Here is a 23,828-nt window from a genome sequence, read left to right as displayed (position 1 = left end):
GGAAGATCTCTCTGTCTCTCCTACTCTATGTAAGTCTGCCTTCCAAATAGTGGATCTTAAAAAAAGGGGGGAGTGGGAGAGGGCTTGCATTAGTGGTATAATAGGTTGAGCCATCTGCAGCATGGACACCCATATGGACGCCAGTGAAGAGTCCCAGCTGCTCCACTTCAGATCCACCTCCCTCCTCCAGAGCCCAGAATAGCAGCAGCAGAGGGCTCAAAGGCCCGCTTCCCTGCACCCACGTGGGAGTCCAGCAGGAAGCGCTCAGCTTCAGTCTGGCCCAGCCTTGGTCATGTGACTATCTGGGGCATGAACCAGCAGATAAAAGATCAATTTCTGTTTCTCCTCCTAACTCTGCTTCTCAAATAAATCAATGAAATAAATACACACACACACACACACACACACACACACAGGATTGAGAAGTTGATCTGTGAACTAAGTTTACACATCTTCATTCTCTGTCCTCTGAAGAGACTGTGCTTTGTTGATGCTCAAAACAAAAAAAAAAATTCTCGAAACCACTTGGACAAGTCAATATACATATATTTTTAAATTCTTGAATAATATTTTCCTAAAGCCAGTGTCATCTGTGGTCCCCAGAAGAACTTCAAAATCTTTCAGGTCTGAGAACACATAACACCATTTGCTTTTCCTGTTGCAGCTCTTCCATTCTAGACACACACACACACACACACACACACACACAATCCTTTTGATTGCTGAAACAAATATATTAGATTTTCACACACGGTAATACAGAGAGATGTTTAATTCTCAATGTATTCCTGATTTTTTAAAAAATTCCATATCATACCTGCATTCATCTCAAACTTTCAAATTTCCAAATTCCAAATTAAAAATTAACATTAGGGGAACAGGCTTATGTCCACACTGCACTGCCCAGGGTCAATTCTTGGCTGTTTCTTCCGGAGGCAGGTGCTTGCCAATCAGGCTCTGGAAGGACGCTATGATGGCTCAGGCGACTGATTCCTGCCACCCACATGGGAGCTCAGCTGGAGGTGCCAAGCCCTGGCTCCAACACTGGCCACTGCAGGCACTGGAAAGGAAGACGGGTGACAGGCAGCACACAGGCTCTCCCTCCGCTTCCCTCCATCCTCTACAGCTCAAACAAAAATTCAAAACATCTTGGACCAACACTGTGGTACAGGTAGCTAGGCCTCCACCTGCAGCGCCAATATACCATATGGGTACTGGCTACAGTGCCAGCTGCTCCACTTCGGATGCAGCTCCCTGCTAATGGCCTGGGAAAGCAGAAGATGGCTCAGGTGCTTGGCCTCCATCATCGACAAAAGACATGGATCGAATTCCTGGCTCCTGGCTTCAAAGCATCCCATCTCTGGCTGTTGGGGCCCTTTGGGGAGTGAACCACAAGATGGAAGGTTTCTCTAGCTCTCCTTCTCTCTCTGTAACTCTGTCTTTCAAATAAACAAAACAAATTTTTAGAATATTTTAAACTGCAAGTGTAACATTAACATCAGGTACTACTGAAGACTTTATCATATGCAGTCAGTGTGAATATTTATAAATTAATCCAAAATATCATAACATCCCAGTAAAGGTGATGAGACAGGTTATCAAACCTTACTCCGACTCAAAGTCTGACACTTAAGTGAGGCATCTCTTAAAAACAAAGTTTTAACAAAAATGTTTTTGAAAGGCAGTATGACAGACACAAGGCACTTCTTCCTCCCCATCTCCCACGTGGACAGCAGGGGTCCAGATGCCTGGGTTATCTTCCCCTGCCTCCTCAGGTGCCTTAGAATGAGGAACTAGACAAGAAGCCGTGTGGAGACCCTGATGGACGTCTGGGCCCCTGGCTTTGACCCAGCCCGGCCCCGCCCGGCCCTAGCTGTTGTGGCCATTTGGGCAGTGACCCAGACCATGTTAGATCTCACTGCCCCTTTCTCTGCTAACACTTTCAAAACAAATCAAACAAAATTTAAAATATATATCCTGATGACTGTGCTCTTTAAGCTCCAAGTCCAGGGCAGGTGTCTCTAGCCCCAGCTTCCTCATGGGGCTCTGGGAAGCAGCAGGACATGGCCACAGGAGCTGTGCACCGCTACCGAGTACCCAGAGCTAGCTTCATTCAGCCAGCCCAATTTCCAGCCCTGGCTAGGGCTGATTTCTGGGGGAGTTAGGGAGAGGGAGTCTCTATTTATTTGTCTTTCAAATAAAAATTTTAAAAGTAATGAAATAAAGTTCCAAGTGAAGAAGAGGAAAAAAGATAACGGGGCTGTGAGAGGAGAGAGTTGTATCTTGTATACTCTTGAGACAGATAAAAAATAAGTTGGACACTGATCTTGAACTTCTCACTTGACTTTGTGAAATGCACTTTTCTCAAACGCACTATTTTTCAAAGCCTGTAAATTATACCTGAGTCCTTCCTATATCAGAGTTGGTATTAACCTACAAGCACGGTGATGAAAATTTTCCAACGAATTGCAAGGGTAGAAATTAAACATAGGAAAAAAAAAATCTGCAATTCAGCCAATACAGAGGAAACACACACAGGCTACAGCAGGGAAACACACTGAGGCTACAGCAGCTGCTTAACTTTCATTCAGCTTTTTCACAAAGACCTGCAGCTGGCCTGAGCACCACAGGTGCCTCAAACTAAGCCGACCCAGTTCTTTTTTCTTTAAGATACTGTTTTTAATTTTCACTTGAAAGGCAGATTTTTATAGACATATTTCTAGTCTCTGGCTCACTCCCCCAGCTGCTGCAACAGCCAGAGCTGGGCCCAAGGGCTGTCAGGAGCTGCTTCCGGGTCTCCCACGTGGGCGCAGGGCCCACAGACTTGAGCACCCTGTGAGGCTGGAAGTGCAGCAGCTGGGACCAGAACCGGCACCCAGGAGGGATGATGGCGCTAGCCCCCAGTCAGCTTCTTTATAATCATGACTCGTTTGTTCCACAAATGCTTTTTAAATGATTACCATGTCTTAAACAAGCATTCTCATTTAGAACCCACGAAGATGGGCACCACTTTTGCACGATAGTATTAAAACTGCCTAAATAAGCCATCACAGTAACATCAGCATGCAACGCTCACTCCTTCACCACGTCTGGAAAAGCACACACCCGAATGAAAATTGTTTTCCTAAACCTGGGCCACAAACAGTGTACAGAAAAACATACGCTGCTCAGGTAAATGACAATTGGAAACCACAGACACCCGCCGACAAAATGGAATGATTCTGTGGAAAGTCTGAAAGAACTCGGTGCCAGTGAAACTTCAGATGGCAGTGAAGGGAGTGGGGTCTCAGTTCAAAGCGGGACGGAAGACGAGCAGTCTGCAGGCTAAAGCGAGCTGGAGGCCACAAGCAGCCCGGCCCAGTCCTCTCTCCCCGCGGCCGCTGCCCCAGCACCCCGGGACTCCCGACCCCGGAGGCGAGGGAGCGGATGCTGCACGCGGGACGGGGCGGGCCCAGGGCGCACGGCCATGCCCGGCGGGACCGGCGGAGGGGAGCCCGACGACGGCCCGGGGCCACAGGCCGCGACCGGAGCGGGACAGGCGGCCACGCGCCTCGCCGAGGACAGCCGCGGGCCGCCAGCGCGCGTGGGAGGGCGCCCCGCGGGCCTCGTCCGGGGCAGGCGGGCAGACGACGGGCCGGCTCGGCCCGAGCGCCGCACGGCCAGCGGCGGGCCAGCCCTGCTTCCGCGGGCCCGGGGTCTCCGCCGCAGGCCCCCGCCTCCCGGAGGTGCCGAGCGGGGTCCGCGCAAGCCCGCCTCCTCGCGCCCACCCGCGCCCGCCCGCCCCGCGCCCCCCGGCGGCCAGCCGAACCCTCCCCGACGCGCGGACCTCGACGCACAGACAAAAATCAACAAAGCGCCGTCGCTGCTGAGCGGAAAACACGCCACAGGCCCCGGCCGGGGAACTCTGGGACGCACCGCTGCCCGGGACCCGGGGCCGCCCGGGGGAGGACGGGCGGGAAGGCGCGCGGGGCCCCCTGAGCCCCCGGAGCGTGGCCGCCGCCGGGAGCCGCGGGACGCAGGGACCCCCGCTACACTGACCTTGGAGTCTCCGTTGCACAGAGCCATCGGGGCTAGGGCCGCGGCGGCGGTGCTGGCAGCGGGAGGACGGGACGGGGCGGGAGGGTGCCCGGAGCCGGCGCCGCGGGCAGAGGAGCGGCTGGCCGCCAAGGAGAGCCCGCCACGGGCCGAGCAGCCGGGCCGAGACAGCAGCGGCAGAGCGCGGGCCCCGGCGCCGCGGGAAGAGAGACCAGCAGTGCGCACGATGCCCCCGCCTCCCGCTTCCGCCCCGGCCAGCCGCTGGGCGGAGCCAGAGCCGCACTCAACCTCCGCGCCGCGGCCAACCCACCCGCCGGCGAGAGGCGGGGCCCGCGGCCTGATCCCGCCCCCGGGAGGGGCCCGCGGCCTGACTCCGCCCCGGGGAGGGGCCCGCGGCCTGACTCCGCCCCCGGCCCTACGTGGCCGGGCTGGAGAGTGGGAACCCTGGGCACCCGCCTAGGCTAAGCCGTCCCGCCCCAGCGCCGCAGCGCTCCCTGGAGGAGGGACGCCGCTGACGTCGTGCCTGCTGCTTCTGCGCCTGGCACAGACCAGGCCGGGGGTGGTGGAGGTGGGAGGCATACAGGGAGGGACACTCGGCCGCTAACGCGGCTTTATCTCCAGGTGCCAGACGTACTCTAGCAGGAGCGCTTTCAGCAGGTCCGTGGTAAGGGACATCAGTGTGAGATCTGATCGCTTACGTCCCTCCAGACTTCTACAGCACCTAAGTGCGCAAAGCGTGCTTCTTTCCACAAAGAAACTGGGCTAGAAGACTGACTGCAAAGTCTATCTACAAGGCAAACATCGGGGGCCCGACGCGACAGCGTAGTGGTTAAAATCTTAGCCTAGAACGCGCCGGGATCCCATATGGTCGCCGGTTCTAATGCCAGTGGCCCCGCTTCCCTTCCGGCTCCCTGCCTGTGGCCCGGGAAAGCAGTCAAGGACGGCCCAAAGCCTTGGGACCCGGAAGAGGCTCCCAGCTTCTGATTGGCTCAGCTCCAGCCCTTGCACTCATCAGAGGGAAGATCTTCCTCTCTCTCCTCCTCTCTGTATATCCGCCTTTCCAATAAATATAAATAAATCTTTTAAAAAAAACAAGGCAAATATTGGGATTTTGTTTTGTGTGGGAAAGAGGCTGGAGTCACTCTGGTTCTAACGAGAGAAGGACTGTGCAGTAAATAGCCCCTGGACTAGCTTACGCCTTTCAACAAATATTTGGTCGTTACAATGCAGCCCGCATTTGCCGAACTTATGCTCCAGTATGGGTTTTCACGAGCTGGAATGAGCTAACCCTGACTTCCAGAAGCTCACCTTATTATAAACCAATCCCATCAAAGTAATAACGTTCGAAATTAAGGCTCAGATGGCAAGAGCTACCCACTCTGGGAAAGAATGAACATTTTTGGTAAACATTAATAGGGTCGCAAAACTCACCAGTTCACACGAGGGCTGGAGGCGGGCCGGGCTGGGCCCAGGCTGCTGTACCTGCCAACAAGGGCTGGGACTGGGAGCAGGCCAGGCTGAGCCAGGCTGCATCCTCTGGCCATCTCAGACTGGACCTCTGCACCTGCTAGCACGTGCAAGACCCTGGGCTGGGGTCAAGAGAGTAGGGGAACTTTGGGGAATCCCTTGCCAAGCTGCTGCTTCCAATGGTGAGCATGAGGGCCGAGACAAGGGGCAGGCCAGGCTGGGTTAGGCTGCCATACCCTCTCTGAGCACAGGAGCCATGCTAGGCACGAGCATCAGCTGATAAGTGCTGGTAGCAGGTGCAAGTCCCGTCAGGCTGTACCACACCTGTACCCTGGCAGGCACAAGGTCCATGGCTGGGGACATGCCTTTCAGAGAAACTGCACTCTGCTGCTCGCTGTTCCTATCATTAGTGAGCAAAAAAAAAACAGGGCTGGAGGTAGGCCAAGCTGGACAAGGCGCAACACCTGTTGGTATTTTGTGAGGACCAGGTGTTAGTTATTTAAAACAGGTTAGAGTTCTAGTTCATACGTTATTATGATATTATTATGAAATTATTACATGCAGCTAATTCCCGCAATCTGGTTCTTTATCATGAGCAGAAAACACCAGACACAAAGAGGTATCTTAGGAGGTTTATTCCAGGGTGAAGGTGGTAGAGATCAGTGGGAAAGAGAGAAAAAAAGGGGAGATGGAGGCACCTGGGGCCTCTTATGTTCAGGTAGGCCTGCAAGGTGTGGGAGCAGGATTGGGAGGGATTGAGGTCAGGTCCCAGGGGATTGGTGCCTGCAGATGAATGCTTAAGTATGATTGGTGAGTGGGCGGGGTTGGGGAAGAGGGTGGAAGATTTGGGGCGGGATTCTCAGGTGAAATGCCGGGTTACATCTGATTGGTGGATGGCTAGACTGGCGAGAATTTCGTGAGCAGTGAGGAAGAGGAAATGGCGTGGGATATTCGAATAACTCCTTACACCAGGTCTAGGGGTGAGTAGGGCTGAGCTAAGCCACAGCACCCATTGGTGTGCACTAGAGTCAAACGGGATATGGACTAGGCCAGGCTAGTGCATAAACAAGGGGTGGAGGTGGGCCTACTGAGGGTCATTAGCTGTCGCTCACCTAGGGTGCAGCTTGAGGAGTGGGTCTGTGGTAGGCTGGCAAGGCTGGGACACAGTACCCATAAAGTCACATAAGATATGGGGCTGGGTTGGAACTGACCTGGCAGTTGCATCTACAGGTATGTGTGTTGGCTGGTGCAGGTGACAAACCACACCTGAGCCTGCACTGACTATCATACATAAGAGTCAAATCTGAGCTCTCTCCAGAAGGGGTTTACTCCCTAACCAGACTGCTGGACTCAGGGTCTGCCCACAGGGAAAATCATAAGATGTGTAGTCTGATCTTAGAGTGCTGAATCAGGAGTTGGCTTCCTCAGTTGCCTGTATGGTGGACAGCATGACCAGATGCACTCAGGGGACACGACAACCAGCTCAACTAGACCAGGGCCAGCAGGAGATATCAACTGCCTCATCAGAGGATGGCAAACAGAACAGGTTGGACAATTCTCCTGGCCAAGCTTTGAAACATGTCCCTGGGTTTGTGAATGCACTAGGGTGGACTTGGCCAGCCAATGGACGTTGGGAATATTTTCTCAACCTGGAGCAAGGAAATCAACAACATCTCAAACTATCAAAAACACTCAAGTAGCACCCTCAGAACAATGCTCTCCACATCAGGGCGTCATCAAAGGATGGTGTCCCATCCCTGGGCGCTGATGTAGTTTCATTGCAAGGAGTGGAACTCCTGTTCCCCTACAGAAACAGGAGAAAAATAAACCTGAAATATATGTCCCCCAACCTGCCTTCCTCTGTACTTGAACCTCCCCACCCTAAGCAGAGGGAATGCATCCCTCTCGCTATGAAAACAATTTCCTTCTCAACTATGCAAATAGCTATGTTAACAATATTAAAAGAAAATCTAAAAATATTTAAAGGGGGTATATCAGGTTAATCCTTTGCCTGCAAATGCCAGCATCCCACATGGATGCCAGTTTGTTTCCCAGCTGCTCCACTTCCCTCCCAGCTCCCTGCCTACAGCCAGGAAAAGCAGTAGAGAATGGCCCAAGTCCTTGGGTCCCAACATCCACGTGAGTGGCCTGGAAGGAGTTTCACACCAGCTCTGGCAATCCAGCCATTTGGGGAGAATAGAACAGAACAGATGCAAGAGTCTCTCTCTTTCCTCCTGTTTTTTTTTTTTTAAGTCTGCTTTAAAAAAAATAATAATAAATTTTAAGAAAGTCAAATATTTGCAGGAACAAGAGGTCCAAAGTTCCAGTGGGCCTCTGACTATCTCACTTTTCTCTGAACTGAGAAATGGATGATTGAACTTTCCAAAGCCATGGATACTGGGTTCCCTTGGGAATGTCTGAGGTACCCAGAGACGAGTGTGGGAACCAATAGAAGCATCTCAACTTGCATATTCACTCAGAATGAAATGGACTATGAGGTATTGTACAGACACTAAGCATTGGCCAATTCCAAGCTATTCAGGACAATGCCTCGTTTAAATATATTCAAGAGGTAACATGATTATATAGTTAAGAATATGCAAAGTGGGCATTTGGCCTAGTGATTACGTTGCTCGTGTTTCTTACTGTGCGCCTGGCTTTGAGTACCTGCTCGCCATGGCAGGCAGCAGTAACATCTCAAGTAACTGGATTCCTGCCACCCACAAGGAAAACCTGGGTTGAATTCCTGGATTCAGCCTTGCCTCCAGCTAGCAGCTCTGGGCATTTGGAGAGTGACCAGCAGATGGAAGACTTAGCTTTCTCCCTCTTTCTGCCTTTCAAATCAATCTTTTTAACAATATTAAAAATATATATATATCCTTAGTAGGTTTTATGTGTAGACAGTGCTCTTCTGAGCTGCACATCCATCTGTCTGGGGCTAAATGACCTAGTCATGCTGGAACCTAAACTCAACAAGTCCAAACTCTTCAACAAACTATTGTGCCCAGTTTCACTAGCACCATGATGTTGGGGATAGGAGAAATAATGTTGATTTCAAAAGTAAGGAGTTTGAAGGAAGTTACTATTTCTGAAAGAACTGAAATAAAATTGGCTGTATTTCTTCTTCCACTGTTTGATGAAATGCAACAATGAGACCCACTGGACTTGGAGGTTTTTTTTCCAGGAAAATGTTTGATTGTAAATTACATTTTTAAAAGCAGATACAGGGATTCTCATGTTATCTACATTCCTTGCATGTACTTTGACAATTTGTCTTTTAAGAAATGTTGTCAAATTCATGGACACTAAATTTGTTTATAATAGTCTTCATCATCCTTCTATGTCTAGAACCATTCCTAATATGGGTAATGCGTGTTTCCTCCTGTGCTTCCTCATCAGCTAGAGGTTTACCAATTTTATTCAAGTTCTTATAGAACTAGTTCTTGCTTCATTTGTTTTTCTGCTTTCTTATTAATTTTCACACTGATCATATTTCCTTTCTTCCTTATGTCTAATTAGCTCTTTTTATCATAGTTTTTGTAAAATTTTATTTTAGTTATTTGAAAAAGTACTGAGAGGGAGAAGCAGAATATTTTTCACACCCCAAATAGCCACAACAGCCAGTTCTTGAGCAGGTCTAATCCAGGAGCTAGGGGCTTCATCCAGGTCTCAGATGTGGATGTCAGGAGCCAAAACTACTTTGACCATCCTCCTTTGCCTTTCCAGGCCATCAGCAGGGAGCCAGATCAGAAGCGAGCAGCCATCAGCCCGGGGCTCAGTTATGGAGTGCTGGCCTTACAGTGTCAGCTAGTGCAACTGCACCACAACACAAATCCTTACTATAGGGTTTGAACTTGGAATCTGAGACCACCAATTTGCGATCTTTCTTCTAATGTAAGTATTTACCCCTATAAATTGACCACCAAGTGATACTGGTACGATCGCTCAACTGCTGATCCTCCAGTTTCAAGTACTGGTTTCCCACAAGGGCACCTGTTTCTCTCCTGGCTGTTTCATTTCCCATCCAGCTCCCTGTTTGTTTATTTTTATTGGAAAGGCATACTTATAGACAGGAGGAAGGACAGAGAGGGAAAGATCTTCCATCTGCTAATTCAGTCCCCAAATGGCCACAACAGCAATAGCTGAGCTGATCCGAAGTCAGGAACCAGGAACTGGAAGCTTCTTCTTGGTCTCCCACATGGATGCAGAGTCCCATTGGTTTTGGGCTATTCTCTACTGCTTTCTCAGACCACAAGCAGGGAGCTGGACAGGCAGTGAAGCAGCCAGGACATTAACTGGCACCCATACGGGATCCCAGGGCTTGCAAGGTGAGGATTTAGCCATTGAGCTGAGCCCCCATTCTTATTTTCTATTGACCTGTTCAACCAATTATCAAGAGAGGAAGTATTAATATCTCCAAATAGAATTGTGATTTGTCTTATAATCATATCAATTTTGTTTCATGCACTTTGAAGCTCTGTTACTAGGGTCAAAAATGCTTAAAACTGTCCCACATAGGAAGTAAATGTCTTAAGTGATGGAATTTGTTAGTCACCCTAATATGGTCATTATGTGTTGAATACATGTTCTGAAATATCAGGGGGCCTTACTGTGACATAGTAGGCTAAACTATTGCCTACAATGCTAGCATTTCATATAGTGCCAATTTATACCTTAGCTGTTCCACATCTGATCCAGCTCCCTACTAGCATATCTGTAAAAGTGGCAAGAGATTGCTGCTAGTATTTGGGGCTCTGTACCCACTTGGGAGACTTGGCCCAGAGTCAGGCTGCTCATCCTGGCCTGGCCCAGCCCTGGGCTACTGGTACTATGTGGGAAATGAAGCAGCTTCTCTTTCTCTCTCTGTCTCTCTCGCTCGCTCACTCTTGCTCTTTCAAATAAGCAAAGTCAAATCTTTCAAACAGAAAGAACTATTGCACTGGACTCTACAAATATGTACAATTATTTGTCATTAACAATTTTTTAAATTTTCAAAATAAAAATACAGGGATTACAACTTTCTTGATCACTCACTTTATAATTAAATTACACAAATATGGAATGAATTGATCGCTTTATCATTATGAGATGATGTTCTTTATCCTTGGTACTACTATTATTTTCTCTGATATCTAATCTGTTCAAGATTAAAATAGCCATGTCTACTTTCTTCACTAGTGTTGAAACAGTATATCTTTTTCATACTTTCAACCTGTTGGTGACCTTTTTTAAAGATTTACTTATTTATTTATTTGTTTAGTTAGTTAGTTAGTTAGTTAGTTATAAGTCAGATTTACAGAGAGGAGGAGAGACAGAGAGAAGAACCATCTGCTGGTCCACTCCTCAAGTGGCCACAATGGCTAGAGCCACGCCAACCCAAAGCCAGGAACCAGAAACTTCTTCCCGGTCTCTCATGTGGGTGCAGAGTCCCAAGGCTTTGTGCTGTGCTCAACTGCTTTCCCAGGCGATTTATTTGAAAAGCACAGTTATAAGAGACACACATTCCCCAAATGGCCAAAACACTGGGACTGGCACTGGGCAGACTCAAGCCAGGAACTTCTTGTAGATCTCCCAGGTGAGCCGCAGGAGCCCAGGAAAACCATCTCCCGTTGCTTTCCCAGTTGCATTAGCAGGCAGTTAGATCAGCAGTCGGATGCCAGTGCTGCAGGTGGAAGTTTAAATGACTATGCCATAGTGTAGACACCTTGACTTCATGTTTAAAATGTTTGTTGTAGTCATATATACTTGGATCTTGCTCTTTTATGGTGGAATATATTCATTTCTTTCAAGGGGAGGATTTAGACTATTAACATTTAAAGTAACTATTTATATGGTTAAATTTATATATTAGGCTGGGTAATCTTCTATAAAAAAAAACAGGCTGATTTGGCTCACAGGTATGAAAGTTTAGGGCCTTGCAACTGGTGACATACTTTTACTGGCACAGTCTAGGGCAGCACAGGGCACCACATGGCAAAAGACAAGGGGTGTTCCTATGTGTCTCGTTTGGCCTCTGTCCCTCTTCTAAAGCCATCAGTGTTTAGCCATGGGAGTTTACCTGATGCCATCAACTAATCCCAATAATCTCCCAAAGGCCACCTCTAACGACCATAGCTACACCAATGTTTTCCCTCTTAATACCTCACAATGAGGTTAAATTCCAACGTATCAGCTCTGGAGAGACACATTCAAAGCACAGCAGTTTATCGGTATAACCTGGAACCTCTTAGGACAATCAGCTGAGATGTGAGTGATGGCCTGGGATGGACCTTGCACTGGCTGTCATACACATGAGTCAAGGTTGGGTCATCTCAGGTGAGGTGTACTTGGGAATTCTCCCAACTGGACCTCTGGACTTAAACTCCAACCACAGAAAATCACAGGAGTTGTGGTCTGACCATAGAGTACAAGTGTCAGAACTGGGACTCCTCGGTTGTTGAAGCCTGGGCAGTGGATGCCATGCCCAGATGTACATGGGGGCATGACAGTTCACTGAGGCCTGCAGAGGATATTTAGTACAATGGCAGAGAGTACAGGGCAGAACAAATTGGACAACTACCCCAGTCATGCATTGACAGCAAGCATCAGGCAAGTGCAGACTCTAGGGTAGACCAATTCAGCCAGGGGACGTTGGAAGGATTACCTCAATTTAGGAGCAACAAAATCAACAACATATCAGAACGATTGAAACCACTTATCCTCAGAATATGCTCCACATCAGGGATCCCAGAATGACATCGGGTGGCCATGCCCTGTCTTTGGGCACTGATGTGGTTAGGATGCTGGGAGCAGCTCTCTCTCTTTCTCTTCCCCCTTCTCCCAGGTACATGAAGAAAAAAAAATTGGAAGTAATTGTCTGAACCACTTTCCCCTAATCTTTGATCCTTCCCACCCTAATCAGTGGTCCAAATGGGCATATATCCTTCCCAACTATGTAAATATCACTAAAAATTAAAATAAATTTATTGTGTAAAAAAAGACCCATCACCTGATACTATGGAAGGGCTCGCCTCTTTTGTCTCCAGTCAGTCAGGAGTTACTATTTTTTGTTTATTTCTTAAGGATTTATTTATTTATTTGAAAATCAGAGTTACAGGGAGAGAAGAAGAGGCAGAAAAAAAGAGATATTTCATGCCTGCAATGGCCAGGAGCCAGGAACGTTGTCTGGATTTCCCAGCCTGAGCCGTTGAGACCTCTTGGGGAGTAAACAAGTAGATGGAAATCTGTCTCCTTTCTCTCTGTAACTGACATTTCAACAAATAAATAAATCTTCTAACAAAAGTGATAGTCTACATTATAATCAGAGAAACAATTCACCAGTCTACACTGCTATAAGTAAATGAATGATTAAGAGAGACAAGAAAGCTCTTCATTATAATGGAATGTTAATTATTAAACGTAGATGGAATAACTGAATCAGAGAATCATCATTTTGCTCCCACCACAAAAAGTCAAGCAAGAAACATCAATGAGTGGTATAAAATTCATGAGTGAAAGCTGGGGGAGGAACATTATCTCAAAGTATCTTTCTACAAAACAACCATTCATTATGCAAGGGACAAAAAGTGTCTCATAGCAGAGACACCTGAACATAACACCTTCCTCACTTGATCAAAGTTAAAACAACCAGTTGCGGAATAAACAGACATTAAGCATCTCCTGATGGATGCAGTTAGCTGAGCACACGGCAACCTCAGTGGTATTCTGCCTAAAATGGGTAACCTGATTCTAATCATGAGTAAATACACATCAGATAATTCAAATGGAAGCATATTCCACAGAATAACTGGTATGTAATTACTCTATATAATCTACTTAAAACAACAGGGCTACTTATTTAGCAGCCATTTGGACAGGCTTCAACAGGAACTGCTGTTTTCTGACCTACTGTGTGGGATGACACAGCTCAAAGTCCAACTCTATAAAGCCTCAGGTGAACTGGCTCCACGCCTGGGAGTTGGAATCATCTAAAGGTTTTCTCACTTCAATCATACACCCAGACCAGGGATTAAAGCAGGCCACTTTGGCCACTTCCACTCAACATGGTATAACACAGCTTCTCCAGGACAAATACATTTTCTATTTTCCAGCTCAGGTCTATGGGTGGGGATGCCAGGGAGAAACTGCACAGCCTCTGCCTATCTCACCTTGGAAGTTACACAGGTTTGCTTCTCTGCATCATGTTCATTGCATGAATCACAAGAATGATGAGATTCCAGGAGATGGTCCTAGAAGAAAACGAGGAACAAGAAGAAATATGATGCAAGTCTCAGAAATCACAGTAAACTTTAAAAATGTTTCTCAGGGTGAGCATGGTGGCTTCTCAGTCTAATCCTCTTCCTGTAGTGTCAGTATCATATATGGGCACTGTTTACATTCCTGGCTGCATTTCCAATCCAGCTCCCTGTAAGGTCTGGGAAAGCAGGGAAGATTGTTCAAGTTCTTGGGCTCCTGCACCCCTCTGGGAGACCTGGAAGAAGTTCCTGGCTCCTAGCTTGGGACTGGTTTAGCTCTGGCTGCTCCCGGCCATTTGAGTCCTGCCTCCACTTCCAATTAAGCTTCCCACCAATGTGTATCCTGGAAGGTGGCAGGTGACAGCTCAAGTTCATGGGTTCATGCTACACAGATGGGAGACGAATTGAATTCTAGGCTGCTGGCTTTGGTCTGGCCTGCTCTGACTGCTGCCATAACTCTTGTGGGCATTTATCTAGTGAACCAAAGAATTGAAAATCTCTCTCTCTGTGTCACTCTGTTTTTGAACAAATAAATCTTTTAAAAGACATTTTTAAAATAAATTAACAATAAGAAAGTACATGGTGCAGATATGCAAGAGAAATTCAGGGTGGAACAAAGTTTACTTAGTTATTAAATGCCCTTCCTTTCTCCACTCCCCAGTCTCCCTCTTACATGTTTATTATCCCTTTCTTCAACTTTTCTCCACCTCTTGGCCAACTCACACCTGCTTTGGTCTGTATGTCCATTACCTTTCTGATAGTTCTCTCTAACCCGTAACTACTTACAACATATATATCAGAAGATTTTGGTTGTCAGTAATCTTATATTGAATTATATAACATACCGATGAGCTTTAAAAACATTTTTTTTGATGATGTTTACATAGTTGAGAAGGATGCATGCCCATATGGACCACTGATTAGAATGCGAAGGATCAAGCTCTGGGGGAACGTGGATGAGATTATTTGTTCCCAATTTTCTTTTTCTTCTTGCATCTGGGAGAAGGGGGCAAGAAGGGGAGAAGCTGGACCCAGCATCCTAACAGCATCAGTACCCGGGGATAAGGGGACAGCTACCCAAAGTCATCGTATGGTCCAAAATGTGGAGCATGCCCTGAGGGTTCTGCTCAAGTGATTTTTGATAGCTCTGAAATGCTGTTGATTTCATTGAACCAAGGATGAGGAAATTCTTGCAAGGTCCACCAGCTGACATTGTTCACCTTAGAGTTTCCACTTGCCCAGGTACTTGGCTGGGAGCGTTGTCCAATTTATTCTGTCCTCGATTCTCTGCTATGGTACTAGATGTCCTCTGCAGACATCTAGTATCATGGATACAATTTGTAAATTATAACATGCTCTATAGAATGTTAATAATTTTCAGAATATGATCTATTACCGAAACATTAACAGTACCCAATATGTGGTGGTCAAATGCTTTGGTAAGGTAGTATGAACTCTCCTCACTTTTAAAACTATACACATTGTCCCAGTATGGTAGCCTAGTGGCTAAAGTCCTCGCTTTGCATGCGCTGGGATCCTATATGGGTGCCAGTTTGCGTCCCAGTTGTCCAGCTTCCCATCCAGCTCCCTGCCTGTGGCCTGGGAAAGCAGTTGAGGATGACCCAAAGCTGTGGGACCCTGTACCCACGTGGGAGACCCGGAAGAAACACCTGGCTCCTGGCTTCGGATCAGTTCAGCATCAACCTTTGCGGCCACCTGGGCAGCGAATCAGCAGAAGAGCTGCTTCTATGTCCTCTTCTGCCTATCTGACTTTCAAAAAAAACAAATTTAAAAATCTTAAAAAAAAAAAACAACTATGCACGCTGGACCATAACAAGAGATAGGAAAATTTTTACAACAAAGAAGAAATATGCTAATCTACAAGGTACATAGAACAAATAATATGAAACTCTGATAGAGACAATTAGATTGATTACCATTAGGCAATAGAGAAATATAAGGTACTAAAATACTTGGACACCATTTCCCTGTTTTGTGAAACCCTAGGACAAAAACTAAAAAGTAAAATACAGCAATAATGAAAAATCAAGCACGACAGCATAGGAAGAGGAAAACGTTGCTGGTGGGGATGAAAAATACTATATTCACTTTTTTTCTACTTCTAAGCATTTGTTCACGAGAGATTAAAAACTGTTTATATTAAAAGCTTTATGCAAATGCTTATACTGATTTTATTCATAACTTCCTTAAGCTACAAACAATAAAAATATCCTTCAGGTGTTAAGTAGCTAATAGATAATGTAACCACAGGAAAGAATATTACTCAGAAAACAAAAAGGCAAGTGACCAATACATTACATGGATGAATCTCAATGCATTATGTTGACTGAAAGAAGCCACAACACAAAAGTATGTCCTTACTCCACTTGCAGTATGTCCTTATTCTCAATTTTGCATCCCATTGTCCTATTACCATTAATCAACTGAAGTCTGAAATACTATTATTTGTCTTGATCTTTCAAGAGAGGCCAATTTCACATAATAACATACAGTTATAATTGCTCTATTCTATTATTAATGTTATTAACTCCTTTTTTAAAGATTTATTTCCTTGAAAGAGCATCAGCAAGATAGGGAGAAAGGTGGTTCACTCCCCAAATGCCTCTAACAGGCAAGTCCAGGCTAAGCCAGCCCAGGAGCCAGGATCTCCAGCCTAGTCAGGGTGCAGGGCCCCAAGTGCTTAGGCCATTTCCAACTGTCAGACACATTAGCAAGCAGATAGATGCGGAGTACCCAATACTTAAACCAGCTCTCTAATATAGAACAGCAGGGTTACCAGTAGTAGTTTCACCTGCTGTTACTTCTTACTATTCCGGATTTATGATAAAATTTCATCAAAGGTTTATATATTTAGAAAATAATGTGCGATATATAGGTTTTGGTACTATCCACAGTATCAGGCATCCACAGAAGGTCTTGGAACACAGTCTCTAAAGTTAAAGAGGATTATCACGGACCCAGCACAGTAGCCTACTGGCTAAAGTCCTCGCTCGCCTTAAACGCACTGGGGTGCCATATGGGTGCTGGTTCTGAACCCAGCAACCCCACTTTCAATCTATCTCCTTTTTGTTCCTGGGAAAGCAGTCAAGGACGGCCCAAAGCTTTGGGACCCTGCACCTGCATTGGAGACCTGGAAGAGGCTATTGGCTCCTGGCTTCGGCTTGGCTCAGCTCTTGCCATTGCAGCCGCTTGGGGAGTGAATCATCAGATGAAAGATCTTTCTCTCTGTTTCTCCTCCTCTCTATATATCTGATTTTAAAATAAAAATAAAATAAGTTTTAAAAAAGATGATCATCGTTTGTGATAAAGTCACAGGGAGATAAAACACAGCGATCTGGGAGGTGAGTGGATATACTGCCTTCAAATGGGCCTCAAGGGAAGTATCCGGAATCATAAAACTATATCTTCACTGTGGTGGTAGCTAGACAACGCTGCAACTATCAGATTTCACATATCCATATACTAAGTAGAATACATTTTACTGATTTTAAATTATATCTCAATGAATCAGAGTCTATCTCCAACAAAAACTATTTCAAATTCTTAGGAAAATGCAGAGATGACATTCAGAAGACAGTAAACTTCCTGGAAAACCAGTGAAGAAATCCGCAAGCAGATATAAGCAAAGGAACGAGCCACTAGATGGTGGTGTTGATTTTTATAAGCGTCAAGGAAAACACTTGAGGCTGACAGCATAAACTTGGCAGTGGATTTATTCTTCGGCAAAATGCCTGTGCATACGTTGCGATATCTCCTACTGTCCATCCTTTAGCCATCTGGGTTTCTGGGTTTTTGCTAAGCCAGATATCCTAGCCTTGGGCTGACTTAGGGATATTCCCCAGTAAACCCAAGTTTAATAGGATTTCCATGATTAGCTAACGAAAAGAAAATAAAAGAAAAACCAAAGAAACTACAAAAGGAAGTTCCTTTAAGGCCAATAAACACGTGGAACATTGTTGGAAAATGTGTAGTAAGTATCAGGTGAGGGAAACACATATATGTGCATTGTGTCACATATCCTGATGAAAATTCTGAACCCCCAAGAAAAGAAAAATCTACACATTTACAAATGGAAGGGGAAAAAAGTTACCTACAAAGGACAAAAGTCAGAATGATGCTATGTAACCATATTATGCTAAGATTAACTTTCTTAATGTGTATCTCACTTTTTTTTAAAATTTATTTTTATTGGAAAGTCAGATAAACAGAGAGGAGGAGATACAAACAGAAACATCTTCCATCACTCCCCAAGTGGCTGCAGCAGCTGGAGCTGAGCCAATCTGAAGCCAGGAGCCAGGAGCTTCCTCCAGGTCTTCCATGTGGATGCAGGTCCCAAGGTTTTGGGCCATCCTCTTCTGCTTTCCCAGGCCACAAGCAGGGAGCAATTGTGGTGTTGGATATGTTGAGGGCATTCAAAAAACAGATGATGGCTCTAGGAGATCTGGGTTCTGCGGCAGGCAAGACAGAATCAGCTCCCAGCCGCTCAAAACCCTGCAACGAGGGAGCCCGAGCAAGACCAGGCCAATTCACCAATGTTGGCTTTTTTCTTCACAAACCCGAGATGCTAGACAGCAAGTGAGCCTTACTCCAGCAGAAGGGATGGCCGAAAGCCTTGGGGCAGAGAGAAAGGATGAGCAAGGAGTGAGTGCATGGGGGTGGGGAGAGAAAAAACAAAGGAGAAAAAACAAAGACTACAGAGAAAGTTCAGAGACAGACTTGGGGAGCAGAGCGCCTCAATTTCCGTTAACTGTAGTATTCTAGCTTGAAAATCTACAGTTTAATGTATACAAGGGTACTTTAAAACACTGATGGAAACAAACTTTTTTTAAGATTTATTTACTTTTATTGCAAAGTCAGATTTACAGAGAGAAGGAGAGACAGAGAGATCTTCTATCGGCTGGTTCACTCCTCAAGCGGCTGCAACAGAGTCAAGCTGATCCTAAGCCAGGAGCCAGGAGCCTCTTTCAGGTCTCCCCCATAAGTGCAGGGTCCCAAGGCTTTAGGCCATCCTTGACTGCTTTCCCAGGCCACAGGCAGGGAGTTGCATGGCAAGTGGAACAGCCAGGAAGGGAACTGACACCCATAAGGGATCCCAGAACCAGTAAAGCGAGGACTTTAGCCAGTAGGCTACGGCACTGGGCCCCAGAATTTTTTCTTAATTTTTTTTTTTTTGAAATGTTCTTGGCATCTTCAGAAAGCTCATGAAAAAAAAAATTCAGTTACTTACGGATTCTCTAGAAAGCTCTGAGTTTATATCTGTGTGATTGGTTTACTGTGTACAATATTTGGCATTACATCACATTGTCAGCTACATCTTAACTAAATCATTATTGTATCATAACCCACATCCAAATTTAATGCAACCTCTTCCCGCTCTTTGATATGAACTGACCAACCGGCGCCCATATGGGATCCCAGCACATTCAAGGCTAGGACTTTAGCCACTAGGCCACGCTGCTGGGCCCGACGGGGTCATTTCTTACGGCTTCTGCAGACCTCTGCAGCAGCTGCAGCTCCCCTAGGAGGACCCCGAGTTGGCCACTACACTTGGGGCTGGTGTCTGAGAAGCTAACTCCAAAGGGGACAATCGATACACGTGTGTAGGCCACAGTTCAGACAAAGTGAGACATAGCGCATGCCAGCATTGAGAGCGTTTGTCTCTATGGAAAATTACAACTACGAAGTTGTTTGACCCGTGGAGTCAAGATACAGAGTTAGACTTAGCCTGGCACCTACGGCTTTAGGTAGATGGTTACAGGATGTGCAAAGGAGAACTGTAAACAGCCTTGTCCTAATCAGATGGCACGTTAAGCTCTGTGGGAAACAAACACCGTGTAGAAACCTATTGCTCCGTGTTCTTCCTCAAATGCTGCTGATGGTACCTGACCTCTGTGAGGTGCTGCAGGGGGTCTTCGCTCCAGTGCCTCTGAGCCTGGAACCCCCAGCCCCCGCTCCTCTGAGGCACACTACGTGTGCGCGCTCAGTCTTTCAGTCTGCTTGTTGCAGGTTTCTCAATGCCACCACGGCACTGGTTTCAGCATAGGAATTCCCACACAAACATTCAGGCTATTGTTTCCTGCCCCAACCCCTGCCAAGTCGTGTCCTTCTCATATGTGAAATAAATTCATTCCATCCCCTAAGGGTCCAAGTCTTATGCTGCATCAACTTTAAACATATAAATCTAAAGTCTCATCTAAATCAGATAAGGGTAAGATGCAAGGTATGAATCACCCTGATATAAATTCCTCTCCAGTTATGAACCACGAAACCTGTTCCATGCTTCCAAGAAGAATCTTGAAACAGGAATAGGAGATGTTCCCAATCTGATATGGAGAAACAGGAAAGAAGGGGAGAAAGGTCCCAGGTAAGTCCATAACATTTGGAAAACTACATGAATAACCCCCTTTGATCTCCTCAGTTGCTGATGCCTGCTCAGTGGACAGCATGCACAGGTGCACATGGGGGGACACGACAGCCAGCTCATCTAGGCCAGCAGGGGACCATCAACGGCCTTGTCAGAGGACGGCAAGCAGAGCAGGTTGGACAACTCTCCCGGCCAACCTTTGTAGCATGTTCCTGGGTCTGTGGATGCACTAAGGTGGACTTTGTCAACCAACAGACCCTGGAAAGATTTTTCCGAATCTGAAACAGTGAAACCAACAATTTCTCAGAACTATCAAAACCACTCAAGTAACACTCTTGGAAAACTGTTCCAAGCATCAGGATCTCTGAGGCATCATCAAATGCCCATCCCCCATCCCTGGGTGCGGAAGCAGCAGGACAGTAAGGAGCAGCTCCCTCCTCCTCCTTCCTCACAGACACAGGAGGAAAAACAACAGAAAACCAGAACATTTGTCCCACCCATCTTCCTCTACCTGATCCTCCCACCCTTATCAGAGGCACATATGGGCATGCATCTCTCAACTATGCAAACAATATTTTTAAAAAAGAAAGGAAGAAAAAATAACCCTCTTTGGCTTCATCTTTTGTCTTCAAAACCCACTGGACAGAAGTCGAGCCTTTAGGGACTGCTGGGGCAGAGGTGCTGTCCCTGTCCTTGGACTCAGAAAAATCCTTGCTCTCAGGGTCGTGCCAGGTGGTTCTGCTCTCCCACCTTTGGGCGGAAGTGTTCCGACCTGATGAAAACAAGGCAATAGTGCTCTTTTTAAAAACTGAGGATTTTTAGTAATCTCAACTGAGTTCAGGGTTATTCTTCCCTGGTCTGGAGGCCACAAGTTCCTAGTCATAGAGTTAAAGCATTTGAATGCATCATTAGTGTTTGTTCCCTATGGTAATTTTCTCCCTTATCAGCTCAAGAGTGCACACACATCGAATTGAACTGATAGCTTAAATGTTTCCCAATTTTGGGCTCTGGTAACTTTTCCTGTTGTTTGGATCCAGACAATCATGAGCTGAGAGATTCAACGTTTGCCAGGAAAATAATTCAATCAACAAAGGGCACTCACTCTCAGGCAAAGGAAATATTAGTATCTGGAAGAAAATCGTCCCTATTTAAAACACTGTTGCAACATCTGTATCATGCAATACTAGTCCACAGTGGCATCTGTTGATATTGACATACTAACACCATAAGAGGATGTCAGTAACATTCGGCTAGGTGAGAGCAGCTGATCCTAATGCTCACATAATCCTGATTCCGTTTCTGTAGCACTCCTGACATGATTACTGATTACTGATTGCCTCGGAAACAACAGGAGCAATGTGGCCTGGCTCAACTACATGTGTGGTTCTAGAGAGAGCCAGCACAACAAAAGGATGGCACAAAGGGCACACACAGGCAGTCATGCACGTCAGGACTGATGTAATTTGGCCCGGTGTGGGAGCCTTGTGGATAAATCCTCACTTCGCATATGCTGGGATCTCACACGGGCATCATTTCTTGTCCTGGCTACCCACTTCTCATCAGGCTCTCTGTGGCCTGGGGATGCAGTCGAGCATGACCCAAGTCTTGGGACCCTGCACTCATGTGGGAGAAATGAAAGAAGCTCCTGGCTCCTGGCTTTGGATCAACTCAGCTCTGGCCATTGCAGTCACTTGGGGAGTGAACAAGCAGACAGAAGGTTGCTCTGTCTCTCCTTCTCTCTGTAAATCTGCCTTTCCAAACAAAATTAATTTACAAAAGAAAGATTAATGAAATCTGAGTAAGACCCATAGTCTAGCACATAATATTTTACAGATGCCAATTTCCTGGTTTTGATATTTTTTAGTTATGTAAGATGTTAAGTATTGGAGGGGTCATGGTGAAGGGTACATAGGACTGTTACATTTGTGACTTCAATGAACGTATAATTAAATCCAAATGAAGACTTAAGAAAAAGATCAAATAGACAAAGTACAAACTCATGAACATGTTCATCCTTGGGGGGAAAAAAACCCTAATGACTACAGTATGAGTTCCTTCTTTCAAGTCTCACAACCCTCAGAAGCAGGCACTATAATGGGGGCAAGCCTTCCGGTCCCCACTTGGGATGCCCACCCCCCCACACATCCCTGGCCGGTCACCGCCCCTCTCACTGCGGCTATCCCAGTAGCAAACAAGCAGATGAAGTCCCTCACCTCCTCACTTCACCTTTCAGGTAAACAAGGCTTTGTTTGGGCACATCTTAATTTGTCTCTGCTTTTTCCTTAATAATAGTTTACTCCTTAACAAATATTAGAGGGCTTTGCAGTCACTATTGTCTGTTGCTTTCCGAAAAATGCCAGCCTCCCAGGAAAATACCAAGGAAAACAGGTAGGTGGTTGAAGGAATCAGCTGCCTAAGCAAATGCATAAACGTGAAGCCAGGGTCTGGAGTGATGGCTCAACTGGCTCTGCCTACACAGGTACAGGTTTGTGTACCAGCTGCTCCACTTCCCTTCCAGCTCCCTGCTTGTGGCCTGGGAAGGCAAGAAAGGATGGCCCAAAGCTTTGGGACCCTGCACCCACAAGCGAGATCTGGAAGGAGCACCTGGTTCCTGGTTTTGGATTGGCTCAGCTCTGGCCACTGCAGCCACTTGGGGAGTGAATCAGCTAATGGATATCTGTCTTTCTTTGTCTCCCAATATTTTTATTGGAAAGTCAGATTTACAGAGAGAAGGAGAGAGGATATGAACTGGTGCCCCCATGGGATTGCAGTGTATGCAAGGCAAGGACTTCAGCCAATAAGCTACCACACTGGACCCCAAAATAAATCCTTTCTTAAAAAAAATGTAAGGCCAGCCTTTGCATGAAATGACCATCATAAATATAAGTTCTAAAGTACCTTTTAAAGTGGAGGGAAACATTACCAATACTACTCGAACGTTGGTCGTGATGTGTGATAACTACCTCATAACGTGGGACTCAATAAGGCTCTTGGAAACCCCATCTCTTACGGCGTCACTGAAATACTACATCTGGTTTTTCAACGTCTGCAGCTCTAAGGGATTGCAACAATTTGCCACGAACCCTAAGGAAGGAGTTACTTAAAAATGTATGTATGTATGACACCAGCAGAGTGGTGGCTCAGCAGCCCTCTCAAACGCAGCAGCACAAAAAGAGGGATGTGGCAAGTCCTGGAATTCAGCCCATCCACCTAAACCTTAACACCAACGCTAACACCCCGCGGGGAAAGAAGACCCGCAGAGAATCCCAACACCTGGGAAGCGGTTTCTTCCATCCCATAAATAGGAGTGTGTGGGGTACCGAAGGCACACACTCCTCCAAGCAGCCAGGTTATTTTCTACCCTTTGGGGGACACACAATGACCTTGTCTCCTGATACGGAAACTTCGCAAATCTCAATCATCCTGCTGTCCGTTTCTGCCTGGCTCTCGAAAGCAGCAGCAGCAGCAGCAGCAGCAGCACACGACCACTGGCCACTGTCCTGCGTCCTTCCTTCGGGCAGCGGAGGGTAAACGGCCTCACGCCTCACCACCGCTGCCCGGCGCGGTCACGTGCGGCCGCGAGCCCAATGGCCGAGCCCCACGCGCCCCACTCGTCCGCATGCGCTCACAGAGCCGCGCCTCGCGCCCCGCCCCCGGCCGCGCAGCACGCAGGCGCGAACCCTCCCCGGAGACCGCGGCCGCGGGAT

General features: G+C 46.6%; 1 protein-coding gene across 2 annotated transcripts in view; it reads right to left on the bottom strand.

Annotated features, from left to right (window-relative positions):
- Nucleotides 1–23,678, bottom strand: part of GMPS (guanine monophosphate synthase) — a 72,192-nt gene extending 48,514 nt beyond the window's left edge. Inside the window, exons 1-2 of one of the 2 annotated variants that reach the window (XM_040974841.1) lie at nt 23,505–23,678; nt 13,650–13,730 (exon numbers count right to left, since the gene is read on the bottom strand). In XM_040974841.1, the coding sequence (XP_040830775.1) occupies nt 13,650–13,730; nt 23,505–23,543 (120 nt within the window). In that variant the 5' untranslated portion in view covers nt 23,544–23,678. Of the gene's footprint in view, nt 1–4,038; nt 4,265–13,649; nt 13,731–23,504 lie in introns of those variants that run through there. The other variant, XM_040974842.1, reaches the window with a different exon arrangement.
- Nucleotides 23,679–23,828: the final 150 nt, after the last annotated feature.

The sequence above is a fragment of the Ochotona curzoniae genome, unplaced genomic scaffold, assembly GCF_017591425.1.
Source record: "Ochotona curzoniae isolate NIBS_2020 unplaced genomic scaffold, NIBS_Ocur_1.0 contig_2599, whole genome shotgun sequence".
Classification (NCBI taxonomy): Eukaryota; Metazoa; Chordata; class Mammalia; order Lagomorpha; family Ochotonidae; genus Ochotona; species Ochotona curzoniae.
This window is presented reverse-complemented; position numbering and strand designations above follow the sequence as displayed.